This window comes from Heterocephalus glaber, unplaced genomic scaffold, assembly GCF_053883595.1.
Source record: "Heterocephalus glaber isolate CG9 unplaced genomic scaffold, H.glaber_assembly_v1.0 deba00000901, whole genome shotgun sequence".
In the NCBI taxonomy this organism is placed as follows: Eukaryota; Metazoa; Chordata; class Mammalia; order Rodentia; family Bathyergidae; genus Heterocephalus; species Heterocephalus glaber.
In genome coordinates, this window is record NW_028258171.1 from 11,332,515 (window position 1) to 11,348,011 (window position 15,497).

A 15,497-nucleotide genomic window follows, 5' to 3' on the forward strand; every position below is an offset into this window, starting at 1 on the left:
TATCTAGTTCTGGCTAGTCTTGAACTCACAGGGATCATCCTGCCTTGGCCTTCCAAGTGCTGAGATTATAAGCATGCTCCACCAGACCTACCTAAAAAAGTTTTTTTTAGATTTCTTTTTAAAGGGCTGAGAATGTAGCTCAGTGGGAAGGACTTGGTTCAATCTCCAGTACCGAAAAAAAAAAGTATCAGATTGTCGTATTACTATTAATGTGTATTCCTTTGTGTGCATGTCAAAATTCTTAGAAAGATTGTCTTCCTGTGATACTTTAACACTTTCAGTTTTTCTTTTAAATCTTGAACTCATCTGAAATTTATTTCAGTGTTCCCCCAACACTGAGGGAGAAAGTCAAATCTGCTCTTCCATGGCCAGATGATTATACAAGTAATATGAACTCAATGTGAGCTTGCGCTAATCTAATACAATGCTGGCTTTTACAATATTTGCTCAGTGAACAGCCTATATTTATATAAGTAGCATATTTATATATGCTAAATTATACATCCTACAAATAAACATTGAGTACTCCTGCCTATATCACTAGTGACTCAGAACCCGGGAAGCTTGTAGTCTAAAGGTGAAGATGAACATTGTATAAGTAACTGCGTAACAATACTGTGGCTAAGATGACCTAAATTTCCTCTTGCTGTGAATGCCCAAATGTCCTGGATGAAGTGCGACATGTTTTACAATGCAGAGTTGATTTCTCGAGGAGAAAGGGGTAGCCCAAGGCCCAGGTTAAAGCAGGAACTGAAGAACCGCAGAGGCTCCCTAAGGAGATTCGTCCAGCTAAGAAATAGGAACTGAATTCCAAAGGGAGCAAGAGACAAGCCTTTGGACAACTGCATTTAATTACATCAACAAGCATAGAAATGCCTGCAGCTTTTGGGGAAGAATTCAATGCAGCATCCTAGACTTGAATTGCAGCCCTACTTGTTCTAATCTGTAAGTTCATGGGCAAATCTCTTCATTCTAACCACACCACTTTTCTTGTGTACGATGACAGAGGGGAATTACAATTTTTGTAAACTGTATTTCAGCTCCAAAAGCTCAAGAAGCTGAGCATGATGGTGCAGGCCTGTCATCCCAGCTCTCAGGAAGCTGAGGCAGGAGGATCACCATGAGTTTGAGGTCAGCCTGGGTTACATAGTGAATTCAAGGCCAGCCTGTACTACATAGTGAGACCCTGTCTCAACCTCCCCCCGCAAAAAAGTTTAGAGTTCAATGACAGGAGATACTTGTAAAATTTTAATTTGACTACAGTGTGGATGGCAAATCACTATGTCAGCCTCCTGATGTGCCTTCCTCCAGGCTTGATCTAGCTCCAAAGTAATCACTCTATTCACCACAGAACCTTTCTTGAACAGATCTGAATTCTATGATGGCACTTGCCTATAATCCCAGTACTCTGGGAAACTAAGGCAGGAGGATCACAAAATAAATATATTAATAAAAACATCTAAAACTTTCACGCTGAAGTATAAAGGCTTTAGTTTAGCAAACAAGTATTTTTTTTTTTAAAGTGCCAGTGACAGAACTCAGGACTTTTCGCTTGCAAGGCAGGCACAGTGTCACTGAGCTAAATCCCTGGCCCTGTTTTGTTTTGTTTTACAGTAGTGGGGATTGAATGCAGGGGTTTCACACAATTTTAAAAATAATTTATTTTTTGTTTTGTTTTTGAGAAAAGTTCTCCTAAATCTCTAAATTGCCCAGGCTAGGGTTTGTTGGTTTGTTTTGGTTTGGTTTTTTTGAGATAGGATCTCAGTATGTAGTTCAGGCTGGCCTTGAACTCACTATGTAGCCAGGCTGGCCTCAAACTCATGGTGATCCTCTTGTCTCAGCCACCCAAATGCTGGGATTACAGGGATGGCCATCACACCCAGCAGGCTCAAACTTTTGATCTTCTGGCCTCAGCTTCTCAGAGTACAGGAATTATAGGCATGTACCACCTTGCCTGGCTTTTATTACATTTTAGATGACATTTACCATTGCAAAAATACCTCCAAGAAACATTTCCAATGTTCTAGGTCAAACATATCTACTCTTACCCATCAATTGTTCTTGTAGAATCTCACGTTAATCTTGTAGAATCTCACAATGTTCTTACTACTTCTCACTTAAGTGAGCTATAAATCAGAATAAATTTCACAATAGACAAAGAGAGATCAATTAATCAGAGAGATTCAATTAATTGTCTGTTGAATTCTTAGTAATGCCAGAAACCCAGGGAAATAAGTGAAATGTAATTTTAAGTGCAACTGGAGTTTACAAAAAAGGGCAAGATGCTAAAGAAGGCTTAGTGGAAACTGAACTGTGATTTGAAAAATTAATAGAATTAGAATGAACAAAGGGCTGGGTATTTAGCTCAGTGCCACTGTGCCTGCCTTGCATGCTCAAGATCCTGCGTTCAATCCCTGGTATGGGGGAAAAAAGAATTAGAATGAACAAAGCAGAAAGGAGGAAATGAGTGTGGTATGACAGCCTGGAAGAAGAACTAATTTTACAGAAGAAAAATAAATTTACATGTTATCTGATTCTTTTTGCAAAAAACCTATAGCCCAATTTTTAATTCCTGTGAATTTCCGTTTCACAGTCTTTAGCAGAAAGATAGAAAAGATCAAACAGCAGATTTTATTTGTATGATGGTAAAGAGAAAAGTGTAGATAGATGTTCAAAGAATCCTTTGTTTCATAGCCCACTAAAAACAGAATCTGTGGGTACAAGAATATCAGAGCCAAGTATTTCAGCCATTAAAACCGAGTGGGCCAAGAAAAGAACAGGGAAAGGAGGATCAGCTCTCAAAAGCTGATTCGTATTTATTGTACATTATTCTCTTATTTCATGTTTTAAATAGGGCAATTTTGTTTTGTTTTTCTGATTTTTGTTTTTTGAGCCAGGGTCTCACTAAATCACTAAGCTACCCAGACCTGACTCAAACTTTCAGTCTTCCTGCATCAACCTCCCAAAGTGGTGGGATTACAGGTGTGCATCACCACAGTCCATTTAATAAGGTAATCTTATTTAAAATATTTTTGGAACTAGGAATACTGTTCAATCCCCAGCACCATTAAAAAAGGTGGAGATGGGCACCACACAGCTCTTTTTGAAAGTATTTTGGAAGTACATATCATTGTTCAAACCACCATCAGGGGATTTAGCTCAGTGGTCCCGCCGCCTGCCTTGAAAGCACAAGGTCCTGAGTTTGATCCCCAGTACCAAAAAAAAAAAAAAAAAAAGAAAAGAAAATCACCATCAAACTATTATGTAATTCTCAGGTGCTTACATTATTTAACATTTATTTACTGGGTTCATGCTTTAACAATCGAAGTTAACACCAAACAAAGCACTGAAGCTTTTTGTCTTTAGTTCTTACATATTTCTACTCTTAGTTGCAGCCAGGCATGGTGGTGCAGGTCTGTAATCCCAGAACTCTACAGAGGCTGAGACAGGAGGATAGCCGGGACTTTGAGGCCAGCTTGGGCCACACTAAGTGCAATGCTAGCCTGAACTACATAGCAAGGTCATTTCATTTAAAAAAATTTTTTAAAGGAAAAGAAAGTATTCCTAGCTCCCAACTGTGCCTAGAGACTGAGCATATTTAATGTAGTTGTAATACTTTGAGCTGTTTGGTTTTCTTCTATATCATCCAAAGAACAACATACATAAAGTCTCTACATAAAAGCCCAATAGTCCTTGAAAATTCTGGGTTGTAGTTTCATTTTCCCTATAGCCTTGCAATGAACTGTTGCTAAACGCTGAGTTCTGTTTCAATGCTCTACTACCTACGAATATAAAATGAGCGAGTGGTAATTTATTACCCTCATCACTACTTTTCCTGAATCAAGCAGTGTCTTCAGGATGTGGATTCAACAGTAACATCTTAGGTTCAATACACTGGTTAACAAGGATAAATCATAATTTTGTCGCATTTGAATTGAAAATTGGTACTTTTGGAGCCGGGAGTGGTGGTGCATGCCTGTAATCCCTCCAGTCTGGGAGGCTGAGGTAGGAAGATCATAGTGTAGCTCGGTTAAAAGGCCCCGAGTTCAATCCTAATTACAAGAAAAGGAAGGAGTGGGGCCGAGGAAGTAGAGCAGAGAGAGGGAAGGAGGAAGAGAGTGCAGGACAGAGAATATGTCTTAATGAAACTTCACCATTATGAAAATACAACTCAGACAAAATGTTTAAACACAAAGACGGCGAGGGAGGCAAGATTAGGAAACCGAGAGCGAGCGCCTCTTTTAAATTTGCACCCCAGGCCTCGCCCACGCAGAGGGTTCATAAATGCAATACGGAGTCGGAAGAGCACTTGGGGCCTGGACCGCCTTCCAAGCCTCTGCTAAATCAAGTCGCCGCTGCAAAGTACCGTTCACTGGACAGGAATTTTAAGCGGCGATACAATTCGAAGATGTCTGTCTTCGAAAGCTCCCCTCAGGAAATGCCGTGCCCCCTCGCTGGCTTTCGGGACAGCTCGTAAGGCCCCTAGGCGCCCTTCCTAACAGACTCCAGGGGACACCAGCCTCTCTCGGGAAGCTCTGCAGCCAACGGCCACACCCAGAGGCGCGCGACACCATAACAATAACAACCGCCTCCCGCGGCACGCGAGCGGCGACTGGGCGACTGACGAGGCGCCCTCGCCGAACGCGGGTTTAGAAAGGAGCGGGCCGGGCCCTCAGGCTGGCGGCGCTCGTGCCCCGCTGGCCCGCGACCGCAGTGGGGTCCCGGGCAGCACTGGGAGGGCACGGGTCTCCGCAGGACCCGGCACGCCCGCGACGACCGCACGGGGAGCGCAGGCAGATCCGCGGGCAGCCCCGCGCGCTGAGGACCCCGCGGCGGCGCGGGTTGGCGGGAAGGGGGAAATTTCAAAGCCTGGTGGTTCGGCTGGCGGTGCGTGGGAGAGATGAAGCTGCACTGCGAGGTGGAGGTGGTCAGCCGGCACTTGCCAACTTTGGGGCTGAGGAACCGGGGCAAGGGTGCCCGCGCCGTGGTGAGCTTGTGTCAGCCGCGGCCCCCAGCGAGGGGCGAGCAGGCCGGCCCGCACTCCGCCTGCCTCCTCGTCTCTACCATGAAGGACAAGCGCGGGACCCGCTACGAGGTACAGGGCAGGGCTCTTCCAGCGGGGAAGGGGACTCGCCTGGCCGGAATCCGCCCCTGAGCCCCACTCCACCCCGGCCCTAGGGTTCAGCGCGACTTCCTTCTGTTCTCAAGGAAGAAGGCCTTAAAGTTCACTGGGTTCTTTTTCTCGCCCATCTCTGCGACTCTGAATTTACAGCTTTGCTATGTAGTGTTACATCACAGCCACGCCCTTTGATTTTTCGGAAGTATTAGCCTGCGTGAAACAACTGAAAGTGGGGCACCACCTGTCTACTTGGGAACAGTATCGAGCCGTGGAAAACTTTCTAGAGACCATTAGAAGTTTAAATAAAGTTTTTAAAATATAAGATTCATCAGATACCTTTGTCCTTTATCAGACAGTTTGTAAACGTGCAGTATCTTTGTGTCTTGTATAAACAAAGCCGAGGGAACAATTCCTTGCACCTGACACTTGACTGAATTTTATACAATTCCCAGGATTATTTCCCTTACATGTTATATTCCCCAGTGAATATTTAGTTGAGAAAAGTGTTACTGTCTCGTTCAGAACCACCTAATGTTTACTGTAAGTAGTTGAAAGTCTAATTTTCTCTGATCATGTAAACTGTGTGTGTATATATATGTATATGTATATATATGTGTGTATATATATATACGTGTATATATATACGTGTATATATATATATATAGAAAGGGTCCCCAGCACCCTGGCTAGTCTCTTAAGGGCTCTCTTCTACCACTGTCCCACCCCATCCCATCCTCCTCTCCTTCAGAGTTCCACCTTGACACTGCAGTTAGAGGGAATGTGAGTTTTATTTTTGTTTGGATATTGGGGACCCAGAGCCCCAAGCACGTTAAACAAGTGCTGTACAACTGAGCTATATCCTCACCTAGTTTTGATTTTTTTTTTTGACAGGGTTTTGGTATATATCCCAGGCTGCCCTCAAAATTGAATTCCTCTTGCTTTAGCCTCCCCAGTGCTGGGACTACAGGTGTTGGGGATTAAATTCCTTCAGTGGATTTTATTGTTCTTAGGATAAAATCTAAATGGTTGTGTTTTGTTTTGTTTTGAGACAGGGTTTTGCTATGTAGTTCAAGCAGGTCTTGAACTCACTATGTAGCCCAGGCTGGCCTCAAATTAATTACTTGTTTAATAACTTTCTCTCATCAGATTGTCAACTCTGTAAGCATAGGTACCAGGCCAGTCTTATTCACCACTATGTCCCAAAGCCCCTGTCATGGTTCCTGGTATATAGTGGCTTCTCAATAGTTGTTTAAGTCTAAAGCAGAAGCAGTATCTGTCATGAAAAAGTTTGTGTCTGTCACTGTTGTAGTTCTGGGGATGCAGTGGTAAGCGAGACGAGAGTTCTGTCAGGGAACGGGAGGTATGTCCATCCCAAACTAATGAACTGAGGCTATCAAAGCAAATTAGTACTGGCAGTTCTTAAGATAGCTACATAGTTGGCATAGGAAAGGAGAGACATTATCCAGAAACATACAGGAATCTGCTCTCAGAAAAGGAGTCTGGACAGATAGGGCAATAATCTACTGCAAGCTAAATAGAGGATGTAACTACTCAACTGTCAAAAAAATCAACCACACAAAAACTATAAAACACCCAGACTTCAGGATTAAAAGCCAAACCAAAATCTGACTGTAATAAGTATTGAATAACAATATTACTTTTGTCCTTTTTTTTCCTGTTGGTTTTAAGCAGCTAAAGGAGAACATTGAGCAATTCTTCACTAAATTTGTGGATGAAGGGAAGGCCACTGTCCGGTTAAAGGAACCTCCTGTGGATATCTGTCTAAGTAAGGTATGATATTGAAAATAGCAACCGCTGGGTGTGGTGGTGCATGCCTGTAATCTCAGCACTCAGGAGACTGAAGCAGGAGGATTGCCATGAGTTCAAGCCCAGCCTGAACTACATAGTAAAACTATGAATGAATGAATGAACAAATAAATACATAAATCAGTCAATCAGTCAGTTGCTTGGCTGTGTTTTCTTTAAAGAAGAAAGCTCTTGGGCCGGGGATTTAGCTCAGTGGTTTCACCACCTGCTGCACAAGCACAAGGACCTGAGTTAGATCCCCGGCACCAAAAAAAAAAGAAGACAGCTGTTCAGATACCCTGGTATCCCACATAGCTGACCAGGGACAGATTTGTGGGTGTGTTGAAAAGGCAGTGATACAGAAGTGGCTTCCCATATATCTTATGCCTCCTAAGAGAGCAGAGGTTGCTTTAGTTAGGCTCCCAGATGGGGAGGAAAACTGGGTTTTTTTCTGTGCCCATGGTGGAACTTGAGGATGTTCTTACCCTGGCACTCTGTGGCACATCCCCCGTCCTTTTTTAAAATGTATTCTGAGACAAGGTCTTGCTTAGTTTCCCAGATTGGGCTCAAACTCTCGATCCTCCTGCCTCAGCCTCCCAGAGTGCTGAGATTGCAAGCATGAGCCACCACACCTGAATTCATTTCCTTCTTGATCTTCATCTTAACCACTTCATCTAAAAACAAGCTCAGGTCTTACCATTTTAAAAAATAAAGCCACAGGGGCCAGGGATTTAGCTCAGTGGTTTCGCTGCCTGCTTCTCAAGCACAAGAACCCGAGTTCGATCCCCAGTACCTAAAATAAAATAAAGCCATGGCTGGGGATTTGGCTCAGTGGTTCTGTCACCTGCCTTGAAACCACAAGGTCCCGAGTTCCATCCCCAGTACCAAATAAAAATAAAACCATATGGGGTCAGGGATTTACCTCAGTGGGTCCACTTCCTACCTCGAAAGTGCAAGGTCCCAAGTTCCATCACTGGTACTAAATAAATAAATAAAAATAAAGCCATATGTAGTGAGGCACACTTGTAATTCTGGTTATTCAGGAGCTGAAACAGTGGTGTTACAAATTTGAGGCCAGATTGTCTCAATATAAAAAGGTGGACTGGGGTGTAGCTCAGTAATAGAGCGCTTACCTAGCATAGGTGAAGTCTGAGGACCCTAATACTGAAATAAATGAATAAATGGCAAAAGTGTAATAGTAAAATGAAATAAACAAATTTTCTGGAAAGACAAAGCTGAGTCTGTTGCCTCTAATTTCATACTTTGTCTTTGGACCTTTATTTTTATTGGTTTATTTGAAGTGCTCCCTGGAAGATCAGTAATCTCATATATCACACTTGTAGTCCAGCACTGTGGGAGACTAACACAGGAAAATTCAAGTCCACCCTGAGCAATATAGCAACTTAGCAAGACTCTGTCTAAAAAATAAAAAGGGCTTGGGAGGCTGAGGCAGGAGGATCACTGAGATTGAGGCCAGCCTGGGCTACATAGTTCAGGGCTAACCTGAACTACAAAGCAAGACCCTGTCTCAGAAAGGGGGTGGGGGGTGTGTGTGCTGGGGATGTAGCTCATTTGAAGGCTCTGGATTTAATCCCCAGTAATACCCTCCCCCCTCCAAAAAAAATGAGTGATCCCATTATTTGCCAATCATAGTGCTATTATTTCTCACGGTTTTTGTACTCTATAGAACTTAACACTAGTGATCACCCTTTCCTTAATAAAACTCATCCCTGGGCTGGGGATTTAGCTCAGTGGTTCCACCGCTTGTCTCAAAAGCGCAAGGTACTGAGTTCAATCCCCAGTACCAAAAAACTCATTCCTTTATTGGTGTCTGTGGTAGGGCACTATCCTGGTTTACCTTCAGTTTTCTTAGCAAGTTATTTGTCTTCTATCTCCAGAATCATTTTTTCTATCCCTGAAATAAAGGCTTTATTTCAGTCCTCTGCCTGTTTACCTGCCTTTCATTTCCATAGCCCCACTGTTGTGGGTGACTTCCCCATCTATAAGCCACTGTCCCCTATTGTAACTGCTTGCCCCAGGCCTTCAGACTTTCCACTCCTGGTCATTGGGTTCACTACTGCCAAAATATTTTGCTTTTGTCATATAAATCTCATGCTAAAATTCTTCAGTAATATCCCACAGCCAGACCTTAACGACCAAACTCATTCACAATCTGTCCTAATACTGTACTGTATTTCCTGTCTTGTACTCCTGTGCACAGCTCCCACATTCCAGCAAAACAAAATTACATACTTAGTTTCCCAACTTCCTGAAAGTTTACTCACCCTTCACTTTTAAACTTTGGGAAACTTATAAAGTATCCTTGAAATAGTAGCTGTTTCTACTGACGATTTAATTCAAATGCCTCTTGATCAGTGATTTCTCTTTCTCACCATCTAGAAGCAGTCTTGCCCTTTGTGTTTCCTCGCACTTCATTGCTTTTGAGAAGGGTCATTGCTCTGCATACCTCCTGGGGTTTATGAATGTTACCCTGGGCCTTTTGTAGTACTCAGAAAACCTGATGGGCCAGGAATTTAGCTCAGTGGGACCTCGACTGCCTCGAAAATGCAAGGTCCTGAGTTTGATCTACAGTACCAAAGGAAAAAAAAAAACAAAAAACCTGGCCTCGTGTGTCAGAGGCACTGAAGATTTGGGGCAGTTGATCTTAAAACCAGATCTCAGGAAGAATCTTTACTGCCTCTTTGCCTTATTTTTATTTTCTTAGGATCCCCTCTTTGAACAGTTTTATTTAAAATATGGATCCTCAGGCCAGGGATTTAGCTCAGTGGTTCCACCACCTGCCTAGCAAGCAGAAGAACCCAAGTTCAATCCCTGTACCAAAAAAAACCCCAGTAAAATATGGATCCTCAACATAACATACTTTTCTTTGAAAACTTTTAAAGTTGAAATTTAGATCAAATAAAATACTAAAAGTATGTTTTACAGCCAATTTCAGTCAATAGTTATGTCACTTTCTGTATACTGCAGAACTATAGTATTTGTGTTTTTTTTTTCCTTAGAGGACTATATATAGTATTTGTTAAGGAAGAACTAGCCTGAATGCATTATCTAAAAGGGTCTTAACAATTATATGAATTTTTATTTTCTCAGGCTAATTCTGGCAGTTTGAAAGGTTTCCTTTCAGCCATGAGACTGGCTCACAGAGGCTGTGACATCAACACATCACTTTCAACACTCACACCAGTGAAGACTTCAGAATTTGAAAAATTTAAAACTAAAATGGTTATCACATGCAAAAAAGAATATCCCCTAGGCAAGAACTTTCCATATTCCCTGGAACATCTTCAGACTTCTTATTGTGGGCTCATCCGAGTTGACATGCGAATGCTTTGTTTAAAAAACCTTGTGAAGTTAGACTTGAGTCATAACCACATAAAAAAGCTTCCTGCTACAATTGGAGATCTCATTCAGCTTCAAGAACTTGACCTGAGTGACAATCACTTGGAGTCCTTCAGTGTGGCCTTTTGTCAATCTACACTCCAAAAGTCACTTCGAAGGCTGGATCTCAGCAAGAACAAAATCAAAGCACTCCCTGTGCAGTTTTGCCAGCTCCAAGAACTTACCGATTTAAAGATAGATGATAATGACTTGATCCAACTTCCTTTCAAGATAGGACAGCTAAAAAACCTTCGTTTCTTGTCAGCAGCTCGAAATAAGCTTCCAGTTTTGCCTAGTGAATTTAAAAATTTATCTCTTGAGTACTTAGATCTTTTTGGAAATACTTTTGAACAACCAAAAGCCCTTCCGGTTATAAAGCTACAAGTGCCTTTAAGTTTATTGGAATTATCTGCACGAACTATACTATTTAATAGGTAAGGCTATCATAGTCATAAAATGTGGTCCTTTGGTAGCATTCTAGTATTCTCATCAAAGTCAGTAATAGTCACAGTCAGAGAAAACTCCCAGTGCTGTGTCCAACCTGACTCCTTCCTCTGCTGGCTGCCTTTGTTGTTTTTTTTCATTTTTTGAGACAGTCTCATTGTGTAGTTCAGGCTCACCTTGAACTCACTGTGTAGCCCAAACTGGCCTCAAATTCAGAGATCTTCCAGCCTCAGCCTTCTGAGTGCTGGGATTACAGGCCCAGCATGTAACCACCATGCCTGGCTTAATTTTTATTTTGTTTTATTTAGGATTTTGATCAGCAGTAGTACATGTTTGCAGTGCATAATGATTACATTCATCATGGGGAGTTTACATGTACAAAATACATCAGAATTCTTTTTCATGTATGCCCTCTGCGCCCATGGCCTTTTTGATGTTCCTAACCTCTGCCTGGAATGATTTTCTTGCGGGAAATCTCGTTGCTCACTTCAGTTTTCTACCCAGATGTCATTCCAGAAAGGTCTTACTCTAGGGCTTGATTGTTTTGGTTTTGGTTTTTTGTTTGTGTGAGTTACTTTGTTTTGCTTCTTTGGTTATAATACTTATTGCCTGGCCTTATTTTTTTTAACTTCATTTGTTTGCTATCACTTTTTTTTTTTTTGGTTCCGGAAATCAAACTCGGGTCCTTGTACTTGCAAGGCAGGCCGAAGAACCACTGAGCTAAATCCCTGGCCAGTTTGCTGTCAGTTTTGACCACAAGAACATAAGATCTGCAATGGCTGAACTTTGTTTTGTTCTCCACTATTTCCCTAGGGTAGTGTTGGCAAACCCATGGCACGTGTGCTCCAGCAGGCTGTTTGTTACCATTGGAAGCGCTAATAAAAGGTTCACCATCACTGTCCCAGGGTCCCCACAGTGCCCTAGTGTGTAGTAAACACTTAATAAATTGTTGAATGGGCTGGGGATTTAGCTCAGTGGTTCCACCGCCTGCCTCACAAGTGCAAGGTGGTGAGTTCAATCCCTGGTACCCAAAAAAAAGTAAATAAATAAATAGTTGAATGAATAGCATTGTCCCTCAAGGAATAATCGCCTGAGCAGCAGCCACATCACTCAGAGCTTGTTAGAGATAGAGGTTTGGGACTGTATCCCAGTCCCAAGGACCCTGACCTGTACCCCAGACCTCCTTAATCAGAAACTGAGAGCTCGGGGCACAGCTAGCTGACACACCCTGAAGTTTGAGAACTCCAGTTTGGTGTCATAGTAGAGTGCAGTGTTTGGAGTTAGTTGCAATGTTTGCCCCTTCATATGACTTTAGCAAATTCTTCGTTTTTCTTGGAATTTTCTTGTTTTTGAGATGGTTCTTGTTATATAGTTTAGGTTGGATTTGAACTCAGTACCCTCTTTGATTAAATTTTCTTATCTGTGACATAGAAATAATACCTGCTTTATAGAGTTGTGAAGATAAATGAGGTAATATAAAGCCAAAGCATTTGTCATGTAGGATGAGTGAATAGCTGTTGGTTCTCTTCCTCTTACCTTTGAACACTAACTGCAGTTTGTGTCTTGAGAAACTGTAGTTACTCATTTTGTTCATGCTTTCACATAGGATTGAAAGCTCAGATGGAAAACAGTTATTGAGTACTATAAACTGGTAGGGAGATCATATTTCAAATAGGATATACTGCTGGGTGTAGTGGTGTAGGCCTGTAATCCCAGCACTCTGAGGCAGGAGGATCGCTGCAAGTTTAAGACCAGCTTAGGCTACATAGTGAGTTCAAGGCCAGCCTTGAGCTACATAGTGACACCCTGTCTCAGAAAACCAGTCAATCAATCAGTCAATCAAAAGATTTTTGGTCTGCAAACTTGGAGGCAGTAAGTATGAGCTAGGGCTGAAGGACTTACATCTCCAGCAAGTTCCCAGGTGATACTGCTGGTCAGGGGAGCACACTGTTAGAACCACTGGTTTAAGGCACTGGCCCCTAAGTAAGAGGGAATTGCCCACTAACTGACCATAAATACAAATGCCTAGAACAGTGCCAGGCTCATAAAAGTTCTCAATATTTGTTTTTTGGGGGTTTTTTTTGGTACCAGGGATTGAACTTGGGTCCTTGTGCTTGCAGGGTAGGCAGCAGAACCATTGAGCTAAATCCCCGGTCCTGGTTCTCAATATTTATTGGTTGTATAAATTTGCTTATCTGGCAAAGAGATCAATCAATGTTACATTAGCTGTAGAGTGCTTTTAGATAATGTAGATGAGAAATACAGATCATGAAAGTATTCCTGCTGAAAAGTACTTTATGGATTGGTATAGACCAGTGGCAGTGAACCTAAGGCACACATGTCGCAGTGGGCTGTTTGTATCATTGAGAGCTCTAAAAAGTTCACCATCACTGGTATAAACCCTTTAAGATGATATCATATATCATAGGCTTTTGGGGAGGGTGCTGAGGATTGAACCCAGGGCCTTTGCATTGAGTAATACCCTCAGTGCCTCCCCCCTTTTTATCTTGAAATAACGTCTAATTTGCTCAGGCTTGGTTTAAACTTGTGATCCTGTTGCCTCAGCCTTCCAGCATTGTCCCATTCTTACCATTTGGGGAAATAATATACTGAGTCCCCTTAATTAAATCATTTTTTTCCCCTCATAATTCAGCGTCCTAGTAATTCTTGTACTTAAAAGCATGAAGTTCTGTTTCATCTAGTAACATACTTTTTTTTTCCCAATAGGATTCCATATGCCTTTCATATCATTCCTTTCCATCTTTGCCAAGATTTGGATACTGCAAAAACCTGTGTTTGTGGAAGATTTTGTCTAAAGAGTTTCATTCAAGGAACTGCTACCATGAATCTGCACTCTGTTGCCCACACTGTGGTCTTAGTAGACAATATGGGTGGTACTGAAGCACCTATTACCTCTTACTTCTGTTCCTTAGTCTGTTACATAAATTCCTCAGATATGTTCAAATAATGTCATGCCATAGAGAAATTTCATTCGGTTCCAGCTCAGTCAGGGATTCATTATGAGTTAACAGTGTCAGTTTGCAGACAGGGAACCTTCCTACTAGTATGCTTGCTTGTGGACAGGAATGGGTTTGGGCTAAGTCATTTGACTTGAAGACTTTGATTTCATTAAAGCCAAATATTATTGTGGGGTTAACTTATATTGCAATGTGGGTTGTATGATTATCTTTTTTTTTTTTTAATAACTTTTTTATTTTTTGTTTTTTCCACCAGGGATCGAACTCAGGGCCTTGCACTTGCAAGACAGGCGCAGCACCACTGAGCTGAGTCTGCGACATAGGGTTATCTTTTATTTTACTCATTTTTGTTGTTCTGGGAGTTGAACCCAAGACCTTCATGGTGAACTACATCCCTAGCCTTTTTTTTTTAACTTTTTATTTTGATACAGAGCTTTGCTAAGGTAGTAAACAATCCTCCTGCCTCAGCTTCCCAGAATGCTAGGACAACAGGGTTGCAGCACAGCAGCCAGCTATTTTTTTCCCTCAGTACTGGGGATCAAACCCTGAGCCTTAAAGTTTCTGTATGCCAAAAAATAAACTTTGGAGTATTAGTGTTCTAAATGACAGTGAAAACTTTAGTGTTAAACTATATACAGGTTGGGCATCCTTAATTGAAAACCTGAAACCTCATGAGTGCTGATGGGATGCCCCAAATGAAAGATTCCACACTGGCTCAGGACAGGTCACAGTCAAACTGCAGGGCTGCAGAAAATACAGTATTGCATGAAATTACCTTCAGGCTCTGTGTACACAGTAGATAGAAAACACGAAAGAATTTTGTTCCATCCCCATGATAGCACATGTTGTATGTACAGATAATTGAAATTTGGAAAACAGTCCTGAAATGTGAAACACTTCTGGTCCCATGCGTTTTGGATGAGGAGCACTTGATACAAACTTGTTAATCACACCACTTTGTGTTCTTCACATATGAAATGGTATTCACTAAACATTAAGAATTGCTTTGGGACAACCAACTTCATCTTTTATAAGTTTTGCAGTATTTTTCACATACTCTTTGTCTTGATTTTTAATTTTTTGCTTTTGGAGTTGAGGAGAAACTTGCTGCTTCTATTGTCTTCATTCTGTTTTTGCCATACGAGGATTGAAGCAGGGAGATCTCAGCTACATCCTCGGTCCCTTTTTTTCTTCTCTTCGCTTTTCTCTTTCTCTCTTTTTTTTAAGACAATTTCACTAAGTTGCTGAGGCTGGCCTGGAACCTAGCAATCCACCTATCTTAGCTTCCAAGTAACTTCAAGGTGTGCATCACCATTCCTGGGCTGCCACCACTTTTCTAAATTAAAAAATTACACAGCCATTTGAGGTGGTGTATGCCTGTAATCCCAGTTACTTAGGAGGCTGAGGCAGGAGGATCACAGGCTTCAGGCCAGCCTAGGCATTTTATTGAGACCCTGTCTTGAAAAAAACAGCTACCACAATAACAAAATGAACTGAAAAAGAATGGACTTGAAAGAATTCTGGAAAACAGCACTAACTGTTCCATTCTGTTCACTCCCATTACCCTACTTCATATCACTCCATTAGACCATTGAAATAGCCTCGTAACTGGTTTTGGGGGATAAAGAAGAGGAAACTAGGGCTGGGTATTTAGCTCAGTCGTTTTGCTGCCTGCTGCGCAAGCGCAAGGACCCAAGTTCAATCCCCAGTACCAAAAAAGAAAAAAGAAACTATAAAAGTTCCCAGAGAAA

The 15,497-nt window shown here is 41.8% G+C and overlaps 1 protein-coding gene across 3 annotated transcripts; it reads left to right on the forward strand.

The window, feature by feature from the left end:
- Window positions 1-3,578: 3,578 nt before the first annotated feature.
- Lrr1 (leucine rich repeat protein 1) lies at window positions 3,579-13,929 on the forward strand. 3 transcript variants are annotated; one of them, XM_021262656.2, is made up of 4 exons: window positions 3,581-5,095; window positions 6,809-6,910; window positions 10,037-10,758; window positions 13,496-13,929. In XM_021262656.2, the coding sequence occupies exons 1-4, from the start codon at window positions 4,901-4,903 to the stop codon at window positions 13,734-13,736; spliced, it is 1,260 nt and encodes a 419-aa protein (XP_021118315.1). In that variant the 5' UTR covers window positions 3,581-4,900; the 3' UTR covers window positions 13,737-13,929. The 3 variants fall into 3 exon arrangements, with proteins under 3 accessions (XP_021118325.1, XP_021118315.1, XP_004835653.1); XM_004835596.4 differs by having other exon boundaries at window positions 3,583-5,095; window positions 6,812-6,910; XM_021262666.2 differs by lacking the exon at window positions 6,809-6,910 and having other exon boundaries at window positions 3,579-5,095.
- Window positions 13,930-15,497: the final 1,568 nt, after the last annotated feature.